General features: G+C 50.2%; 1 protein-coding gene across 1 annotated transcript; it reads left to right on the top strand.

The window, feature by feature from the left end:
• Nucleotides 1–4,067: 4,067 nt before the first annotated feature.
• Nucleotides 4,068–19,774, top strand: LOC119102968 (SKI family transcriptional corepressor 1 homolog-B-like). The gene is made up of 4 exons (XM_037226417.1): nt 4,068–4,122; nt 18,527–18,647; nt 18,949–19,550; nt 19,768–19,774. The coding sequence occupies exons 2-4, from the start codon at nt 18,543–18,545 to the stop codon at nt 19,772–19,774; spliced, it is 714 nt and encodes a 237-aa protein (XP_037082312.1). The 5' UTR covers nt 4,068–4,122; nt 18,527–18,542.
• The last annotated feature ends 1,475 nt before the right edge of the window (nt 19,775–21,249 follow it).

Genomic DNA, 21,249 nt, shown 5'->3' with positions numbered 1-21,249 from the left:
TCGTAGACAACCATAAGGGATGCGGCAGTGATGTGGCCGGGTTCAGAACCAAGGACCGGCACGTCCAGAGCCGAGCGTCGTGAAATCCCACACCACCGCTGCTCGTGCTGCAGGCGACTGGCGCATATCATACGAAATGCATACATACAAAATACGAAAAACTACGGATTATCTGTGCATATGTTTGACTGTTAGCGATGTTTCCAAAACTTGATAACATACAACACTGGGAATGATCTCATGATATGAAATGAACTAAAACTCGTCTGACGAAGGCTTCTCTTGCTGTGTTTGATTACAAGGTCGTTTGGCAATGTAAGAAAAAGGCATTTCAACATTATGCTTCATGACGTCGAAAAGCGTGAATTTAAAACACATATTATGAACACACACAACACACACATACTATATATATATATATCTATATATATATATATATATATATATATATATGTATCTGTGTGTGTGTGTGTGTGTGTGTGTGTGTGTGTGTGTGTGTGTGTGTGTGTGTGTGTGTGTGTGTGTGTGTGTGTGTGTGTGTGTGGTGTGGTGTGTGTGTGTGTGTGTGTGTGTGTGTGTGTGTGTGTGTGTGTGTGTGTGTGTGTGTGGTGTGTTTGTGTGTGTGTGTGTGTGTGTGTGTGTGCTGTGTGTGTGTGTGTGTGTTATTGCAGCAAAAAAGCTGTGCTCGGTGACAATGAGGGAGGTTTGCTGGCCCGAATAGCGCTGTTGGTAACCGCTGTTGACACCCTGGGACAGAAGGGTAGCAATTACTCGCAGCTATGTGGAACATCTGCAGTTACGGGATCTGGCCTCTTAAATGGCCAGGCGCGCGCCAGAAGGTCGTTCCATATTCATCGGTCTTTAGACGTGCTTTAGACGTGTCAAATGACGGGATGTAAAAAGCAGCATTTCAGCCCCCACATATTCTACTAAGGGTATATTTTGTAACTTCTTCACTGCTGGTTAAGCTCAAGACATCACAGTTCGAAGGCCTGCAACCGCTGCGTTAGGGTACAAGTATGTAATGATTCACTACCGCTTTGGTGGTGGGTGCCAGTATGCGGTTGTGTAACGATGCGTTGGTTGGGAATTCCGTCGTTCTTGATTGTTTTTTAGGAGGAGGCCCACTCGTCCAGCCTTTGTGCAGCAATTCACAGCTACACAGTCGCACAGTCAGCGATGGTAGCTGACTTTTGTGTAATCCGCTGCTACCATTGATTAAATCTTGAATAAGATTGCCTGGAATTGGTTAACTATGGCCGGGTCAGGCATATTAATATCAATTAGCCTGGGTCAGGCCATCTCACTTTGACAGCTGTGACCAGAATATCGCGAAAAGACTGTAATGAATAGCAACACTGGTGTCAGCGTGTGGTATGCAACGATGCGTTGGAAGTTCCGTCGTTTTTATTATTTTGTTGTGAGGAGGTACACTCGTCCAGCATTTGTGCCACAATTCACAGCTAAATGGTGACTTCTGTGTAATTCACGTCATTTAACGTGTCTCAAGCACAATACAAATGGAACACCTTTTGGCACGCTCAACCCACTTAACGAAGCCAGGTCACCGTAAGCCAGTTGCTCCGCATAACTGCAAGTAATTGTTGTCCAGTTATCGCAGGGTGCCAATGGTAGCACCGATCGCGCTATTCGGGAATGGTGAAATGGATGTCGTCCAGTCAATTACTGGCGCAATGGTGGAGCGCACTGCGTTGAAACACGCCCGTGAGCTGTAGCTGCTGCGTTAGCTCGCAATATACAGTTGACATCACATTCATCTGCTCTGATTGCTGAGATTGGCGAGCGGGTCCTCGGTTTGCACACTGAGCTTCATGGCCATCTGCGCACATATATACGCACCTAACCTTGGCTTTAGCACCGTTTGGAAGTTAACAATGTTATGTTAATGTTACAGTATCAACATTAACATAACATTGATATCAACATATCAGATGTTAACAATGTTAACAATGTACATGTACAGCAAAATGTACATTTCCCATGCTCATCGAGCGGGAGATCAAACAGCGGTGATATTGCAATGTTCCTTGCAAGAGCCACATCACCACTCAATCAAGAACGTCACCCACCCGAAAATTTTCATACCAACCCCGAAGAACATACCCAATGCAGCTTGTAAGACATCATGGTGTTGTCATTGAAATCAGCACGCGCTTTTAATCATGGAACATATCATCTTTCAGAAGTGTGGTGACAGTGCCGCACCGAATCAGTGAAGCTGAACATCTCAAATGTGAGGTGGGTCCCGTTCGGCCCGCGGATTTGCTTGTACAGACACATTTTCTGTAGGCCCGGTCCACGGCCGGTGCCTTCCAGGAGGTTTGCTTTTGTGACGCTGGTAGAATGCTGGTGGTGCTGAGTGCTATTTTGCTTGTCCCCTTCAGTTTTCGTGCAAGAGGCATGAATGTGCCATGACCACATGACCACTGGCGGCAGATGTAAATTTCGGATGGAGGGGGGGGGGGAGAGTCGGCAGTTTTTTCAGTGTCCCTTAAACGTCGTGGTCCCCTTTGACGGTGATGGGCTTCAGCCGTAAGCGAAGGAAAAAGTGTGCGAAGAGGATCTTAAAACGAGAATGTGTGGAGCGATATGTTTGTGTGTGCACATGCACGGTCGGTCTTGACGTGGGAGGAGCGCCGTAATCGGCGATGGGCCACACATCCAGCAGCGCCAATCCTAATAAAAACTGTTCGTTATATTTGCTTTGCTTTATTCTGAAAGTCCATTTCCTTTGTCTTTTTCCTTTTCACCCTCTTAAACTAAGGAAAAGAAACCAGAGCTTCTAGCAGGGGAGGCGCCACGAATTTTGACTTGGGAAGAGAAGGAGCAGGATTTTTCAGAGGACCTACTGGACAAAATAAAGCCCCCTCAACGGGGGCATACTGGGCAGTGGCGTATGCAAGAGGGAGGGGCACCGAGGGCATGTGCCCCTTATCCATTTGTTACGTACATCACATGTAAGGGAATAAATGTCAGCAATGAGAAAATCCAGAACGGGGTTCTCCTGATTATACAGCAAAGGATCGCGCTTTTATAAAACAGGCCCTCCTGTTCCGGGAAAGGGCCTCCTGACACATAGTGTGGTCCCCTAATCCAGAGCAGGATGCTTCCGCTTCACGAGGGAGGCCTCCAACTATAGCCAAAAGGCCTCGTTATCCCAAAGCAGGGTATCCTGATCCGGGATCTGTCTGGTCTTACACGGTATTGTTTCACACTACCACCGATGACAGTATTGCTGGCTTACAGCTGATTAGCACAATCCCATTTCCAAGGAAGTTTTTCGCCTCATCTGTTTCTTACCAACTAAAGTCTTCGTCCTGTCATCCAAAGTCACGATACTGTCACCTCGTCCCAGCCTGGGCTCATTGCGTAAGCAAGTTAATCTTTTTCAGAAGGAAAACCATAGATTCGATGGGTACGAGAGATAAATATTGTTGCAATCTTGTGTAACAACGCTGCAGGAGCTGTTTTGTTTTCTACTGTTCTTCATTTGCTATATATCAGCATCAACGAGAAGCAGCAACTTGAGGGTTACCGCTGATTTACATTTACGTCTGGTGACATCACACATGTCACCAGACATCTAGTGACATCGCAGTCTGGTGCCGAGTGTGCCCGCCATTCAGCGCCGCGAAACTCTGCTGACACTCCGTGGCACAGCAGCGACGGAGCACCCCGAAGCTCGGCATGCCTCCGCCGTCCTCCACCGAGCGAACCTGTAACTGACCGGCCCCGCTTACAGCCGCCACCTAATCACACGGAGCTAAACTCGCCCGCCGTCCGAGCGTTAACCAGCTTTCAGGCCAGCAGAGAGCGCCGCCCGGATCGTGTGTCGGTAATAACAGCCGCGGCGTCGTTCGTCGAAGCCGACGCCGTCCGTCGGCCGCGTCAGAGCCGCGTCCGCCTGTCAGCGTCGCCGCCGACGGCGCGGCTCCGCCCACGCGACGCCGGCGCCGGCGCCGATTGGCTGCGGCCGTTTTATGACCGGTGTACGGACGTGCGGTAACGACATCGACGAGGCCGCGGCGGAAGCTGCCCGGCAGAGACCGGCAGCCCGAGGCAGATAGAGGCGACGGAGAGCGACTTCAGCTGTCTAGCAAGGTGAGCAGCGCCTTCATTGTGACCTGATACAGGTACCAGAGCACATAATTCGGATTGCGTTCAAGGGTGAATACAGTTAACGGGGAGGGGAGAGGGTCAAAAAACCACACAGGACCGCTGGGTTGTCAACTGGCAAAGCAGACAAGAATACTTTAGTGTCCCGGGAGCCGCTATCCTCATCTGTTGGGTTGCGCAGCTGGTCGGGTAACCTAGGGACAGCCGATATCATGCGTTTAATCATGCGTGAAAGCCGATATTACGAAATCGTGCATGGACGTGGAGCCTGGCGCCATTCATTGGGGATGCACATTGTCAAGATATTCTAGATTACGTGATGTCGGTCTTGAAATGGGAAAAGCGGCTTTTATGTACGTATTCGGAAGCGCAATGTACATAGCGAGCATCGCTAGCATCCATTGTGCAATGAAACCGCAAGCGAGTCGCAAAGCGGCTGGTGAAGCTTTTACGAAATTTCGAGGAAGTTTGTATTTGCATGGGCAGTCCTACCCGAGCCGACCAGAGCCTACTCAATGTTTTTTGGTGGGACTATAGGCTCCTAACCAATGGATATAGAAGGATGACGTTTTGATTGGAAGGAGACTTTATTTCTTAAGGCTTATGTCGTAGCGGCCACGTTGCCTTGTCTCAAACTTAGGGTGTACACGAACCTTTTTGTGCAATACTGCATGCTGAAAATCGCTGATGAGGTGTCTACTTCGGAACCTCATTATCAGTAAGGATCAGCGCAACATGCGACGCGTTAATATAATTCCAGATTTCTTACTGAAAACATAATCGTTTGAACTGAGTCACAACACGCATAGCATTCAATGCTTTAGTGTCATTTAAACATATGTTCTCAAATTGCCGTGAGTGTTCGAATGATTCACGTGGTACCTGGCTACTGGCGTGAAGAGAAGTGCTGCGTCATGAAGGTGCCTTGTTTGTTACGCCGATGGTGTCAAGGATATCGTGGCTTCTGCGCTCTGGTACGCAGCCCGCTGTCTATACCCTTGGAGAAACCTTGCTACCATTGCCGGATTCCAAGTTGTCACCCGATGACAAGTTGTCAGTCCCCATCCTGACCGCGCGCGTCTCCTATGGAGCCCGTTCTCCCCAGCGAGAGCGAGTGACCTGTTGTTGATGTGATCTGAACACCTCACATCGACACCTGTAGCCGGTCCTAGCCGATCCGGCTGCACTCAGGGGCAGGCTGCCCAATCTGGGTCGACTGTGCACACCTTCAAGACTTCACAGGCAGGTCACCGCCGACTGCGCCATCCTCCGAGTCAGCGGATCCTTTGCTCTGCCGCTGGCTCGCTGTCACAACGGCCCGATCGCATGGTTTGCGCTGAAAGGCCATCAATGTTGGAATGCGGTGCGGTATCCGCTTTGTGAATATTTGCGCGGTGGACCACTTAGCACTTTTCAATGCGTCCGAGAACTGCGCGACTTCATCGTGCCCTTGGCACAAAAGTGGATAAAAAAGCCCGAGGAATCGAACGAACAGTTTGCATCTCTGAGCACACGAAGATTGCTGTTTGAGAAACAAAGATGTGTGGAGCACCTCGCAGCATTCCAATGATCTAACTACGTTTTGACCTCCTCGTGGCTCAGTTGGCAGAGTACCGAACATACGACCGCTGAGATGCAGACATAGGTAACCACGCCACGTGGCGTGTCAATGCCGGTCAGTTGGTACTGGCCAACACGGCCAGACCGTCTCGGAAGGCGGCGACATGGCCCTGCGCGGCACATAAGGTCTGTCGGCAGAGCTATTCGTTAAATTGAAGTAGTCCGTTGGGAAGGGAGGTAACGGCTTCGCGACGGGCTATGCACGGAGTTGACAAAGATTCTTATCTCAAAGAGACTCTTTGCAAATATGCGATAACATTTCCTCAAAAACGGATGATTATAAACACTTATGTTACCGCCAAACGTTTCCTTAATGTAGTCCGATTACTTTTTGATGTCCGCATGTAACCAGTCCCTGCTGGTATGGTCGTGCCGATGATTTCCGTCATGAAATGTTATTTTAGGGTTTGACAAACATGAATAAAGCAGTAAGGAATCTAAGCGAAGTAATAAATTGCAGGCAGGCTAACTAAGTGAACAAGAACAGCCTTTTTGATTGGAGCGCATTAAATGGGAACGAACATACCTACTTGTTAAACAAACGTGCAATAATTTTTTCAGAGGTGGCGGTAAATACACTATCGCTTTTAGGAATATCACACAAAGGAGAGCAGAAACTAACAGCATACCGCAGCTACACTAGGCTTGAAACAGTCGAAACTTGAAACTTGAAGCAGCAAGGTGCATTCCCTTAGTGTGATTACAAATCATGCAGCAAACTGATTGTTGCCCGACCCATACAAACGCCAATAATCAACCCAAAATGATGTGAGCAAGTTCCGCCTCAAATCGACCTCGTGCTTAAACCAAGCGGTACTGGCCAATGGCATGTTACCGTCATGCTACTGAACTTAGTTGTCTGGTGTACCCCTCAAAATGCATAAAACATGTCCCGGACCTCACCAAAGCAGTGGTCCAAACTGGGCACATATCTCGGCAATGCACGGTCTGGCACCAATCGAACACTAAGTTTCTTTGCGACGGCCAATCACAATTGCAATCACAAATCACACAGCAATCAGACCTCGGCCACCCGCACAACGCTGGTATCCGACAGTAAAGATGGCAATGAAAGCGCTGCCTCCAGGGCGCATCGGACCTAGAAGCAAACGACGTCGGGTCAGAGAACGCACACGTACCATCTTGCTACACAAGCTCCGCTCACCAGTGCGCCTGGAACATATACGCTTCATCAGCGTGTCTTCTGGCATGTTTGCACTATGTTGTTATGCGTTTATCAGGAGTCAGACACAAAGTTAAATACACTGCGGTAAGTTGCTTTAAGAACTTACTTTTAGCTATATTGTATCAACTGAGGTAGCTCTGATAGACTGTAGGCTTTTATCAAGCCGCTACTGCACGGGAGTTTTCGCACAATCTGCTTCGGACGAAAATGAGTGCGGAGATAAACCTGAAATGAAATGCCTGCTTGCATCCCTCAGCGACTTACGCCGAGGTTTCGCGAGATCCCCGTACCACAGACTTGTTGTGAAAACTAATAAGGACGACCAAAAATGGAAGGAAATATGCCCCCAAATAGCTTAAAATGACCTTGCATTCTATTCACGTCCGGCGTATTTTGGTGGTGCATGCTTCCACGTTTAAGACAGCGAGCTGATGTCGCCAGTGTAAGAAAGGCCGATGAGATTAAATGTCTTACATCGAGCACCTAAACTTACATGAATACAGCTAGTTTTATAGACTAGACTGGGTTTTGGAGGTCGAAACGAAGTCGGCAGAAATTATCATGCACCCTGCATGCTTTCTATAGCCTTGCGGTTTCATTTCTGGTGACCGAGTCGGCTGAGGATTTATGTGTCTGCTTTCAGATACGATAAGTCAACATATTATGTTGGGTCATAAACGCTCAAACATATGGAACATCACTTGAGGCAACTTTTTCATCGCGCATACGTGCAATCTAGCTCGAACGTAGGCAGTTTCCGATGTCCGGCGCTCAGAGCATTTTGCAGTTTCAGCCATATATACGTTTCCTGAAATTGAGGTGACTAGAATGTATAACTGCTACAAGGCGTTAAGCGTGAAATGTTGGATGAGGTGTAAACATGTTGAAATTTAATCATTGATTTCCTAATGAATGGAAGCCAAAGCGTAAAAGACAGCATGTTCCGACACCAATGTTCATCACGAGAGCTTCACTTAAACGAGTGCCAAATCCTAAATTCCATGCTTGACAATCTTGGTGAAACAATTGTTAGCTGCTCTTGTTAGTAGACTGTTAACAGGATGTAAGTGAAAAGCAGGTTTGGCATGTTTAGTCCGAAAAATGCTTGACAGTGTTCCCTAGGGGGATGCTGCATTCACAACACACTTTTAAACCAGTTTTTCTTGTTTTGCTACTGTAATTGGCTAATTTTCAGTCTTGATCATTAAAGACCACAAGAGACCAAGATCAGATGACTCCTTTTGTTGTTTTTGGTTATATTTGTAGGGAGGTAAGTACGTTTGATACATTTCATCAGGGCATAGACTGAGCGGAACAAAAACAGTTCTGTTCGAGCCATGCAAAGCTCGTCTTGCCCTACATGCGAGTTTTGAGTGCGGTTTTCAACCCTAAAATACGTTCGTGATGATGGAAGATATGGGCCATTCGAAGAATGCTAGTTGCCGAAACCCACTCATACCCACTGCATGGCGTTAGATGAAAGTGCATGGGCACAATAGAAACCAGCAAACCGACGATAGTGGCCATTTGGTCACCTAGATTAGTGCGAAATCAATACAGTTCATAGTCTTAAAACAAATTCGAAGTATATTGAATGCATCCTTTATGTCTCGACAGCTCTAAACAATCAACTTCACATTCGCAGTGTCGTGACGCCCGAACAAAGCTTGACTTTTGTTTCGTTACTGCTTCCAGTGACAGTTCCGACGAATTTCGTGGTGCCCGTAGTGTAGCGGCTCTCCCTGGATTTCCAGCAAAGGCTTGACGTCGTTATAAAATTGAAATTAACAACTCAAAATGCCTGTTCTAGTCTTAATTAGCGCGCCATGCCTGATTCTTCGCTTTAGACTTGATCGTATTTCCCAGAAACATTTATTCTGTTAGTTTTGACGCTTAGTTTGGCGCATGAGAACGGCTTTTAAGAAAAATAGCAGGCAACACAGCTATGCCATTCACAGCTCTGTTGAAGCTGTGAATGACACCATTTAGTGCAAAAGTGAGGAAAGACACATAAATGCCGCGCGATCGACGAGGTTAACTATTCTTGCAAATCCGTAAGTAGAGCGTCGGGCGCTAGGACCAACATGTGACATGTGATAGAGAGTTTCGGATTTATGTTTAAGTTGCTCGTCATTGATGGCTATTTAGTAACTAACCAAGCGAGCCATGAGAAGAGGTGGCCTTGGCGCGGCATCGCCTCTTGACGCGACCGTGGCGCAGCATCGCGTTTTGACGCGGCCGTGGCGCAGCATCGCCTCTTGACGCGACCGTAGCGCGGCATCATCTCCTGATGCGACCGTAGCGCGGCATCACCTCTTGGCGCGACCGTAGCGCGGCATCGACCGTGGCATGACATCGCCTCTTGACGCGACCGTATCGCGGCAACGCTTCTTGACGCGACCATGGCGCGGCATCGCCTCTTAACGCAGCCGTAGCGCGGCATTGACCGTAACGCGGCATCGCCTCTTAACGCGGCCGGGACGCGAAGGGCGTAATGTTCCGGTAAAGTGTTCCCGCTTAGCTGGGATTGCTCGCCTGATGTGGCAGACTGGCGTATGTGTTTTCCTTCCTCAGAGACATCCCAATTTGACAGAGCTTGATCACAAACAATACTTTCCGTGGCACGCTTGTCCTGCTAGTTGCTTGTGTTGGTGTTAATTAAAAAAAACGAAGGGTGACTTATATTATTTGTTTAGATGTTTGTTTTCACAGCAATGTCCTCTGCACAGATTAGCGTACTTCATGTCTGTAGTTTTTTCGGTGTTGCGTTGATTTCCTTATATGGAGCAATTTGTTTCGAATTTCCCCATGTCTGAGAGAGATGTTTGAGTCTTGAATACTGCATGTTTGAGGTTCATGTCTGGTTAGTGATGTTTTTCGAATAAGTTACATGCGCGCGCCAACTGTCGCAGTTATGTAAACTTAATCTTCATTAGCAAAGGAGGTCTGCGCAACACCTCGCTTTTCTAAGCATTTTCAGAACTGTTCTACCGTAATACAACTGGAGCCACCCTGCATTCAAATCTGTTTACACTTCATGAATAAACTTCAACTTCTTACCATGTACTACCATGCACCTAAAACAGCAGCCTGTGACCCCGTTCACAAAGCATTGTGTTATCAAAAATTTATAGAATTGCCACTTTGTGACGCGTTTTTAGCGCCAAGTGAACCATTCTGGGACAAATTACAAGCCTAGACTCAGCCAACTTTTTCCAACTCGCCCGTCGAAATTGGAGGCATGTGTTATTTTTCGACGTTTAAAGGCAGTGTGTTCTAATGTTTTCGGTTTTATCAATGCACGCCTAAGGGGAGTTGGGCAATTATCTATAGTTGATTTCGGTTGCTGAATATGCATTTGGACCTTGCAACAATTTTTATTTGTTAATTTTTATCGATCCCATCGAGGATTGTGTATGAACAAATACAATTCTAAAAGATAAACCAATCAGCGGGCAGGAAAGGACGAATGCATTGGTTGGTATGTGGCGAGTAACTGTGCGCTAGAGACATGGCCATTATTTTGGTTGCTAGGTAACGTAGAACAATCACATTTCCCTGGAGTCTGGTGCAGCTGAATGTAAAAAAAAAAAACAGCAACATAATGGCCGCCGACATCGCTGCGCTGGCAAGCTGCTGTCAGCGCTGACAAGCGACATCCTCGAAAAGCCATTGGCTAGAACTACGAAACCTTCCTTATGATATCGACGTGTTTAGTAGTGAATTTTGCTTGGGGGCTACCCAACCACTTTGGTCTTCCATGCAAACCAAAGGAAATTTGGGGCCGTCGCAATATCGCATCAGTGGAGGCGAATTTGTAGAAACCAATGACACAAATTTGTAAATAGAAATTCCCCATCATCCTTCGTGAGCAGTAAAAACCGCTAAGTTGGCTAGACACACTCTCCCAAAAGGTGGTGACAGGCGTTACCAACAAAATTAACCACTATGTTTTTTTTGTCATTTTTGTATTACATTTCGGCTACTTCATTTGTCTGTTATCTCCGTGTCAGAGGATTTCAAACATTGGCTAGATTGCTCTGCAAAATTTGAAATATTTATTGGCCTATGGTCAAGCTGCCTATGCAATACTTTATCCAATAACGATGATGTATGTATCTTTCAGGTTCGTGCCACTGTATATCACACACGCATAATTTACTGTCCAAAGGTAGAACAACGTTAATGCCATGCTTTTTGGGGGTGGGGAATGGAGTTGTTGATATCATTCCATGCAGCTCGAATCACTGCACCTTGTGACGTAAGCAAAGAACGGAAAGTTTGTGCGTTCAAAATTCGTCCAAAGTTCCTTTTCTGAGCAAATATACATGTTTAATTAGCCAAGATCTCAAATGCTTCTTCTGAAGACTTTACCCGATAGCGCATAGGATTTTTTTTGCCATTGGATGGCAAGCCTTCTTGATCATACTTGCGCATCATATAAACATAGCAAGCAGTACAAATTGACATATATTAAGAAGCACAGTATTACCGCAGACAGTCACCGCACTTGCAAATGACCATCACTGCATGGTTGGTTACCAACTTACCTTTTGTGTAACAAGTTGCAAATTCATTGATCTCACTCTTGCAATATGACGACCAAGAAAATATGACGCACGGGAGACAGAGATACAGACTTTATCATGTACTCGGCAAGTCTTGTACTATGGCACAATTCGTTAGCATTCATCTGCCTCACATGACACGCTGTGATATCTGAAGAGCTTTCAGATGGCTGGCGATATTTTATTACAAATAATGGTTGGTTATGGGAGACAAAGAAATAAAATGAGGAGCAGCTTACGTGAAAGCCTTATCCAACAAGGAATTAATAGAGGCGGTGACTTGACACGAAAATTGTCCTTTTGTTTTCAAATTTTCCAGCTGACGTGAGAAACATTCTTAAAAATGTGCGACCTACCGTAAACGAAAAATCGATCATAAACTGACCGCAAGGTAGGTGAAAAAATTCGAGAGAAGAGACTGGCTGAGTCGAACAATTGGTGCTTCTTAGATTAGCTTAGTGCCACTTAGACGGATTAGTGCTACTTAGATCAAGGAACATTATGAAGTAGCTTGCCATCGACCAACGCGGTTTGTCACTACTTTTTTTCTGCCAAGGCACAGGCGTCCTGCCCGGGTGAGGATTCGTCCACACAGTGGCCACTAGGAGCCCAGTCAGGTATACATTGTACGTAAAAATGACAGACGCATACACGAAGGCAAAAAAGAGGCCACGGTCACGATACAAGTAAAACACAGCAACGAAATCAACTTGTCATTCATGTTGGTATGGCACGTAGGAACGCCCCGCGACCCCACACCTCAATAACAGCAGCCAAGGAGGAATTCCACGCACGCGCGTCCCGACAGGAGAATGGTTGTAAATATTCCTGTCAATGGACAGGAGAATGTTCTCCGCCTGACTGGCAGCCAACGTCTCTCCAGCTGCAGCTCTCCTGCAGCGGCGGCTCTCGCTTCTCTCTGGGATACCTAGAAGCGGCTTACAAAAATGTTTGTGAGGGCTGGCGGGCAGTAGCGTTCGTTCAGCGCGCCAAACATTTTGAGGTAATGCACCATTACGCTTGTGCTTAGCCACCCCGAACGACTTAAAGACAGGTGAGATCTGGATCCGCGACAGATGATATTGGGCGGCGCTGCTCCAAACAGGGAGGCAGTACAGTAGGTGAGGAAAAGCGACCTTTACCGCGAGCTCAAAGACTGGGTATAAAATGGTGGCGAGTATGTAGAGTGAAAAATGGATAGCGTTGTATTTGGGAATCACCGCCGATGTGTGGGGCTGCCAGGTCAAGCCTTGGTCTATGGCCTTGCCCAGGACGTTGACAGCGGGACATGACGGGATGCGTGGACTTGATAGGGTGATGCAGAAGTTGTGTGTCTTTTGGATTGAATATTTGGTACCAAATATGATGAAATAGGTCTAATCGAAGTTTCTTTAAGTCGGTTGGACTGACACCGATTTTGAAATTTGTGGGAAGGAGGGAAGTGGTCCAGTAGTTGAGTATCATCAGCATAGGACAGAAGCCGGCCATGGGAAAGGAATGGAGAAAAGACAGAGGGTGTGCCCGACTATGGAGCCCTGGACCCCACCGTGGGCCAATGGGAAAAATCAGGTCAGAGCCACCCGCCAAAATCTGCGTCCAGTCTCGCAGGTAGTCGCGGAGCCATCCGGGCACACATTGCACCATTATAGCCCGTCCAGGAGGAGGCTGCGATCAACGCCGTCAAAAGTTTTGCGTCAGATGTGCGTCGTTAACGACACGTTCACCCGCGGCAATAATCTTTGCGATCCACTCGACTGATAGAGCCTTTTACTCCAAGGAGCAAGCCTTCTATTCCCCGAGTACTCACCTTCTCCGTGGAGTGAAAGAGTGACGGGATCGGTACGGATATTAATTTTAAAACAGTATATGGTTTTCCTGTAGATACGTTTTCCTGTAACGTACCACAAGGAGTGCGCGACAACGAGGCTCATTCGCTTCATCGATACCAAGAACCGGAGGGGTATACGTTCTCTTCAGGTCGGAACTGGCCATCTGTCACGATGCCCGAAAAACTCAGGAGCGGCCGACGGGGTAGGAAGCACGGTCTGTTCCCCATGGAGCAAAACGTGCCGCTCTGCCCACAGTTGCGCCCTATGAGCACGCCTTGGCCATAACGAAGGCCAACACATGCGCGGTAGGATGGCAAGCGGCGCCAGATGAACATCTGAAGACAAAGATGCATCGGAACATCAAGCCTCAACTTAGAAATGCTAAAAAAATGTTGCATAAGGCTCCATAGCACGCGCCACGTGCGGTGTGTGTGGGGCCATGATCTGCATGCACTGAATGCGTGTGTTGAGTGCGAGAGTTCATCTAAACTAACTGCAATTTTCAGGTATGGACGGTGGTACAGCAATGCCTATGCGCATTTGAACGCCGTGAAAGATGCCAGTGCTCATTCATTATGGTCGCACCCATTTCTTTCCTAATATTGTTCCCTCAAGGTTTCCAACATGAATGTTCTCAGTGCACATGCATCCTTGTGCATATATTTAAAGCTAGACGTTTGCTTAAATATGCTAGCCGGCACGGACACTTCAAGTGCGAATGTTCTCGTCCATGCACCTGTGTATTGTTGTAAACACGACCACAACCACAGCAAGCATGGCCATGCCATATAGAAGTTCGTAACACACAGCCTTTAATCATAAGTTAGCACCAAGTAATGGGGCGCGTGAAATGAACTCCGTTTACTCTAATCATGAGAAGTCCAGTTCACATGAGCTTCATTCCGCCTGGGACGTCGCTCTGCTTGTAAGGCCGTGCAAACTCGATCCCGCAGAATTAGTCAACGTAAGTTTTGCCTGCCGCATTACACTGAACTGTCGGCTCCGCGAATTGTTGAAAGCCATCTTCAGGACTCGTTTGCTTCCCACTGTTCACTATCTCAAAGTCAATACAAATGGAAACAAAGCACCGGATCAGTCCAAAGGGACTGTCTACAGTGTGCAAAATTGCACTAAATAGTCCGCAGCAAATAACACAATGGCTGTGATGGGTATGTTCGAAACGAAACTGCACGAACACGGTGCGCCTATGATAGCCATTAACATTCTCATTATTGTTTACCTTTTCATATGCATTTCGGTAATAGCCCAGGGTGGTTTTGAAGATTTACGTGCTGGATCTTTTCCCATTTCATATTTCAAGAAATGCGGCTGCAACGAGCTCATTCCCACTATTATGAACGGTTCAAAGCGCATTAAATAACCTAGATTGGTGCCGCGTTCATAATGCCTGTGGGCATCGGAGATGCAATTAGCGAAACACCATGCGGCAAACACGTCAATGTTTCAGACCCGCAGTTACTGTCAGGTCAGCATTACCGGGCCGCCCGGAGCCTCTCGCAATATTGGATCACGCTGCGATACTGTCCGAAGCACTACCGTCAAAACAAGCCCGGATTACATTCTTCACTTATGCCATTGTGAGGATAATTGCAAAGTAATTGCACGGATCCGGCGGCAATTGAGGGATCTAATCATTTGATTCGCCGTAATGTCGAGCGCTATTCCCCTGCCGCATGTGTCGCGCCCGAGCCTCGCGCTCCCTAGTGGCACCCGCCGCCCCCGGCTCCACCCTTTTACACCGGCATAGCGTGATTCGATCCACTTGCAGAATTAAAGAGCTACGCGAGTGAATAATCGTCCCAGCAGCGTGCATGACGGCGCTAGTGGCCGGGGACTTGTAATGACAAGTTAAGTAACATAACCGCGTGAAATACGCGCCTCCAGCGGCCGCGGCGCGACCTCTCGGTCCAGGCTCGCGCTATCGACCCGGCCGCGCCATCGCCCGCCAGCCGATTAAAAATTCATCCGGTTAAATATGCGCCCATTAATTTAATCACTCCGGTGTAAACAGTTACTCGTAACGGAGCCCGGTGGGCAGCAAATACGCGGCGTCTGGTACCTAGTTTGGGTGGCTCGCCGCGCAGCGAGCGCGGCTCGATGGCAGACAACTGTCACTTGGCGCGCAATTCTCGTGTTTGCCGCGCCGGCTTAGGCACGGGCGGCAATCCGAGCCGGCAGTCCAAGAGGAGTACAGCGGCTGTGAGCGTAAACAGGGTTTTTTATTCAAGGACTCTCACGCCAAGGATGCAATTTTTGCTCAATGCATTTCCGAACTGGGATGCAGTTGCACTGTCTCTATTGTAGCTGCTATAACAAAATGCTCATGCCCATGCATGATCCGTTATGCTCATGCTTTCCTCATGGTATGCATTATGCTCATGGTTTTTCGGCATTATAACTTTGCATTACTGAAAACCGGCCTTCAGTATACCAAATACCGTTGACACGAAAATATTAAACGATTGTGTGGACATATGAAAATTTTCGACGCACCCAGCAGGGTTTGTGGCCACGAATGAAGCACCTGATCGAGGCTATTAGATGAATCGCGCTAAGCTACAGGATCTTAGCAGCGCCACAGTGTACTGATGACTGCCCGTTGCTTCGCAGACGGCTACATCGGCTCCAGAATTATTGGTGGTTGCGTTTTGGCTTCGCAACTACGATCAAGGCAAAGGGCTGCAGAAGCAATGATCGTGTTAGTCATGGAATCCGTAATCATCCAAGGACGGGTCATTGCTTGACGGCATTTGAGTTTGTAGAGGACGTTGATCGATAACAGGCCACCCGTTTTTTCCGCAGGGCAAAATTCAAGTTGTCTTTGTCTGTGCCGTAACATCCGAGTCGTTTCGACCAGGGACGGGAAAGACCCTTGCTACAAATGCAAACAGCTTGCTATAGAGTGCGCTGCACCCGGTGTCGTGGGCACAGCGTTTTTAGTCCGAGATCGCCGACGTATTCCAGCGTGTACTGCTGTCATCAGCAGTCCCAGCAGCGCTGTCTAATGCCGCTGATGAAGGTGTGCAAACTGATGCATGAAATGAGTCGTGCGAAGTGCATGCCACCGACATTAGATGCCGCTGTGGTCCAGATCCAGTGTACTGAGTTGGTTTGCGAAGCTTTCCGCTGAAGCTCAGAGCGCTCCACTTAACTATGCCTTGCCCCTATCTCCACTGATGACTTTGGGAACAAAGATAGCGAGTCGGAAACGTGTTCCTAAATTAATTTAACCGGTAATCTGAAAAGTTAATTAGCATTGAACCGAATTAGATCTCGGGGGCTAAATGGTGTAATTTGAATCAACTTGTGTAATTTGCGTGGTATGATAATTTGATGCGATTAATTTGCACCAGATTATTAACGATGATGAGATGACATTGACGAATGGAACCTGGTCGACGACCGCGTGTTAAGCTGCAAATAAGGACGTGGTAAAGCAATTCTGGTCGCTGCTGTTCAAACACACGCTAGCATTCACATAAACTTATGTATAGTCTCGCGCAATGCGGTTATGTTTTCACGTGCGTAACGCAAAGCTCTGACCTCAGAAGTAATACGTTTTCGTTGTTTGATGAGTTGCGAGGCTTTAACGAATCACAGGCCGGTCAGCGAATCACGAAGCGCCTGACGTATCGCATTTTTACAGCCTAATCAGGGGCTCGATAATCTCCGCGATGCCGTCACTTAATATCAGAGTGCCGTCCCAGCAAAGTCACAGCAGGACCGACACGTCCACCGCATCACCAGCACTGCACGGCGAGCGACAGGCCCATCCTAATCCCATCAAAGTCACTCGCTACAATTGAGTGAAACAATTTGTTGGCGTAACAGGCAATTTTGCATATTGACGGGTTTTCATGAATACGTAAGCGGGGGCCGGCGCCGACTGCGGCGGGTGTGGCTGATGTGATTCTCGCTCGCCCCCGGGGACGCTTGTTAAGCGTTGCTGAGCTCAGCATCCCCGCCGCCCCTGTGCCGTGTCTGTGTGCTGACCGGCTGCTGCGGCGGCCGGGGCTGCTGACCAGCGTCGGACGGCCGGTCTCGGTCCGGTCCAGCCTGCGCTGGCGGGGCTTGGACGTACAGATTGTGCGGTGATGATGCATGCATTGGGCATCCTCAGACATTAGCTCATCCCCGTGGGACGGACCCACCAGCGTTGTGCCGGTCTCTTGCGATGTTTTTAAGCGGAGGTACATCACTGCAGCTATCGTCATATTTTTTTTTCTCTCCGAACGTCTTTGCATAAGTGTCTCCCACGATGAACATTGTTGACATGAAAAGCAATGATCGTCACTTTGCACGTAGCATCCATGTGCGGAATACACTTGTGCTTTGAAACAAACAAGGGTGATCGGTCGACGACGGGACGGCTGCAGCTGTTTCGATGGTTAATTGACGTGGCGTCATAAGGAGTCAGTGCAGGAAGAGATTGAAAAGCTTGGCTGCGTACACGATATCGCCTTACGAGCTCTTCGCCGACCCGTTCCACACGACCGACCAGGATGTTGGGCCGTCAATATCATATGTGCCGATAAATAAGACGGCTGTCATAATCACCACAACATGTTTAGGCTGTGCCCGGGTCAGGCAGACCAAATATACCTCTGACGCAAAGCTCACGTATGTGTGGTTTGATTCACACAGCTGGCTTGCTCTGCATGCTGGCCGCGTTTGGAACTTCCCGGACATCGGCGCCAACCTGCCCGTGGTTGCGGTATTTGACCACCGATGTGTGCTTCGCCCACCACAAACGATGGATGCTTGACTGCCAATTGACCACCTCAGTCTGCACGCACCTCGCCGGCTGGAAATATGAAAAGCGGACGTACAGCCCGTCGGAAATCACACACAGCCTTTTTGAACTATAAACCGGAACTGGAGCTCGTGCGTGACTTCAGACTGGTCCGAATACAAATCCCACGGCTTTCGCCACGGCCCGGGGTCAGTGGTGCCTTCGTAACAGGCCAGGGGGCGGACAAGGAAAGCAGCCGCACTTCCCCGCTCCCGCCACCGCCCTCACTGCTCGCGTCCCAGTGGTCCTCAAATCGGGCGCGGCGGGACGCAGGACCCCTGCTCGTAACTTCCGCCAGTGGCATCCGGCATAATTTGTCGCGCTGTTTACCCGCTGGCCGGCGCTGGCCTGACGGCGTCCTGATTGGTTGCAGGCTGTCACGTGACGAGATGGAGATGCCCGACTCGACGGTGAGTCGACCGGCGGCGGAGGAGGGACACCAGAAGTCGACCGAGTCGGCCGGCGGCGAGGAGACATCGCACAAACAGAACCAGGTGCGAGGCCATGCCTCTCGGGGCCGGACTCGAGACGATATCGCCGGAGGCTGGAGCACGGCCCTGGGATCTGTTAGGTGGTGTCACTCCGCTCAAGAAAGCGTGGATGTGGGTGGGTGGGCAGGGGTGGTGATGGTGCTACCGCGTCAGCTGCTTTGTTTCGGCGGATAAACACCCATCTGATATTCACAGATCGATTTTCGAAAATGCAATATTCTGACACTCATGGCACAGCTATCCTCAAAAATAAAAAAGTGGGACGTAACGTGATACCTTGAGACCGTATGGGCCCGTGCCACAGGTGAACAGCGTCGTGCTGTACGGTGTGCCGATCGTCTCCCTCACCATGGACGGCAAAGACCGACTCTGCCTGGCGCAGATCTCCAACACGCTGCTCAAAGGCTTCAGCTACAACGAGATCCACAACCGGCGCGTGGCGTTGGGCATCACGTGCATCCAGTGCACGCCCGTGCAGCTGGAGATCCTGCGACGTGCCGGCGCCATGCCCGTCTCCAGCCGGCGCTGCGGCATGATTACCAAACGCGAGGCCGAGCGACTCTGCAAGAGCTTTCTGGGCGACAACTCGCCGCCCAAGCTTCCCGACAACTTCACCTTCGACGTGCTGCACCTGTGCGCCTGGGGCTGCCAGGGCCAGTTCTACCCGGCGCGCTACAACTCATCGCGCGCCAAGTGCATCAAGTGCACGCTGTGCGGGTCGTTCTACTCGCCCAACAAGTTCATCTTCCACTCGCACCGCACCCCGGAGGCCAGCTACGTGCAGCCGGACGCCGCCAACTTCAACTCGTGGCGCCGCCACATCCGCCTGCACGGCAGCCCACCCGAGGAGGTCGTGCACGCCTGGGAGGATGTCAAGGCCATGTTCAACGGCGGCACGCGCAAGCGGTGCGCGCCGCCGCCGGCCGCCGCCGCGCCCGCCAAGCAGGCGCGCGCCGAGACGACCGGCGGCGGCGGAGGCGGGGGCGGCGGCGGCGGCGGCGGAAGCGGCGCGGCGCCGCTGGAGCTGGCTGCGCCCTACCCGGACCTGGTGCGACCAACGCCGAGCCTGGTGGCGCCTCCAGCCGCCTGCTTCTCCCGCCTGCCAGCGTTCGGCGCCTACAAGCGACTGACGGCGCTCGAGCCGGCCACCTTCGCCGACTACCTGTGGCCGGCGGCCAAGTGGGCCGAGCTGGCGCCGCTGGCGCCGGCACATCTCTGGCCGAAGCGGCCGGCCTTCGGCTTCCCGCTGGCCGCGTCGGGTGTGCTTGGCGGTCTTCTCGATTACTCGGGGCTGTACGCCGGTCTGCCGCCGCCGCCTCCGCCGCCTCCGCCGCCCCCACCACCCGAGCCGGCCCGGCAGCAGAAGGCGCCGCCCGCCTCCGCCTTCCGGCCGCTGCGGCAGCCCTGGCTGCCCGACCCCACCGGTGGCAGGGCGCTGCTCGACGCCGAGGTCAGGGGTCAAGCCCTGCTCGACGCCGAGGTCAGAGGTCGCTCCATGCTGGAGGCGGAGATCAGGGGGCACGCGCTGCTCGAGGCGGCCAAAGAAGGCGCTGCCGGCAAGACGCAGGATGAGAAGTCGTGCAACGCGTCCACGACCGACAATGTGGGTACATTATTCGTACATTTTACAGATGCCACTGTTGTCTGTAACTTATGGCGCGTTGCATGCGATTTAATAAGTTGCCGGTTACAGACCATTTATGATACTTTTGAGCCTGACCATAATAATCGGTGGATCCCCGGCCATACCTTTGGGAGACCGAGCCTCACGTTTAGCAAGGCATTCGAGTTTGGCCTAAGCCAACGCCTGCAGACGCTTTGGTTGCAGGCGCTTGATCACAACTCAGACTTAATTTATTGCAAAAATATTAAACTCATCTCTCCGACCTTTTACCAATCCCCCCGGTCAATGTGCAACCGTTGCGCCATGCAATCACGTCCCGGGCATCTCCAAGCACCGCTTCGGCTGCTTCGGTGAAGACGTCGGTTGGCAGTCGCTGCGCCCTCCGCCATTGCCCGGCGGCGCCGCCATTTCGCCGCGGCGCTGATCTTTTGCAGCATCGACCTGCGCTCGCCGGACAATCGCAATTATATTAGCGGTAACAAAGCTGGCGGCTCCACAAACATCGGCCATCAGCAGTAGTTATTGTAGTGCATCGGCAAATGCAGGTTAACCGTTGGCGGCGCCCGCCGCTCGCTTTGTCGCTGACGGCGGCAAACACGCCCGAAGTTTGCTCAGGCTCCATTTTCGTCCAGGCCGCGCGCCGGCGCCACCTTTCACCACTGTTAAATTGTCCCTTTCATAGTGACGCGGGCGTTAATGCATTTTTGCGTCGTTTTATTTAATGGGAGCGGCGGCCGACTTTGCTTTGAGGGCGGGTCGGGCCTGCCGCCCGTATTGTGGCGATTAACCACTCGGGCACTCGCTATTGTCGGCGGCAGCAACTAATCGACGTTCGGCCCGGCCGCCCGCCAATGGAAGCAATCAGTCAGGCCCGAGCTGTGTACAATGCCGACCGCCGACTTGTTGCCTATCCTTTTAACATGATTGTGTCGCATGCGGCGCTGAAATAATCACTTTAAAATGTCCATTGATTACCGCATC

Source organism: Pollicipes pollicipes, unplaced genomic scaffold (genome assembly GCF_011947565.3).
Source record: "Pollicipes pollicipes isolate AB1234 unplaced genomic scaffold, Ppol_2.1 Scaffold_5724;HRSCAF=6776_pilon_pilon_pilon, whole genome shotgun sequence".
Classification (NCBI taxonomy): domain Eukaryota; kingdom Metazoa; phylum Arthropoda; class Thecostraca; order Pollicipedomorpha; family Pollicipedidae; genus Pollicipes; species Pollicipes pollicipes.
Note: the sequence above shows the minus strand (reverse complement) of the source record. Positions and strands in the feature narration are given on the sequence as shown.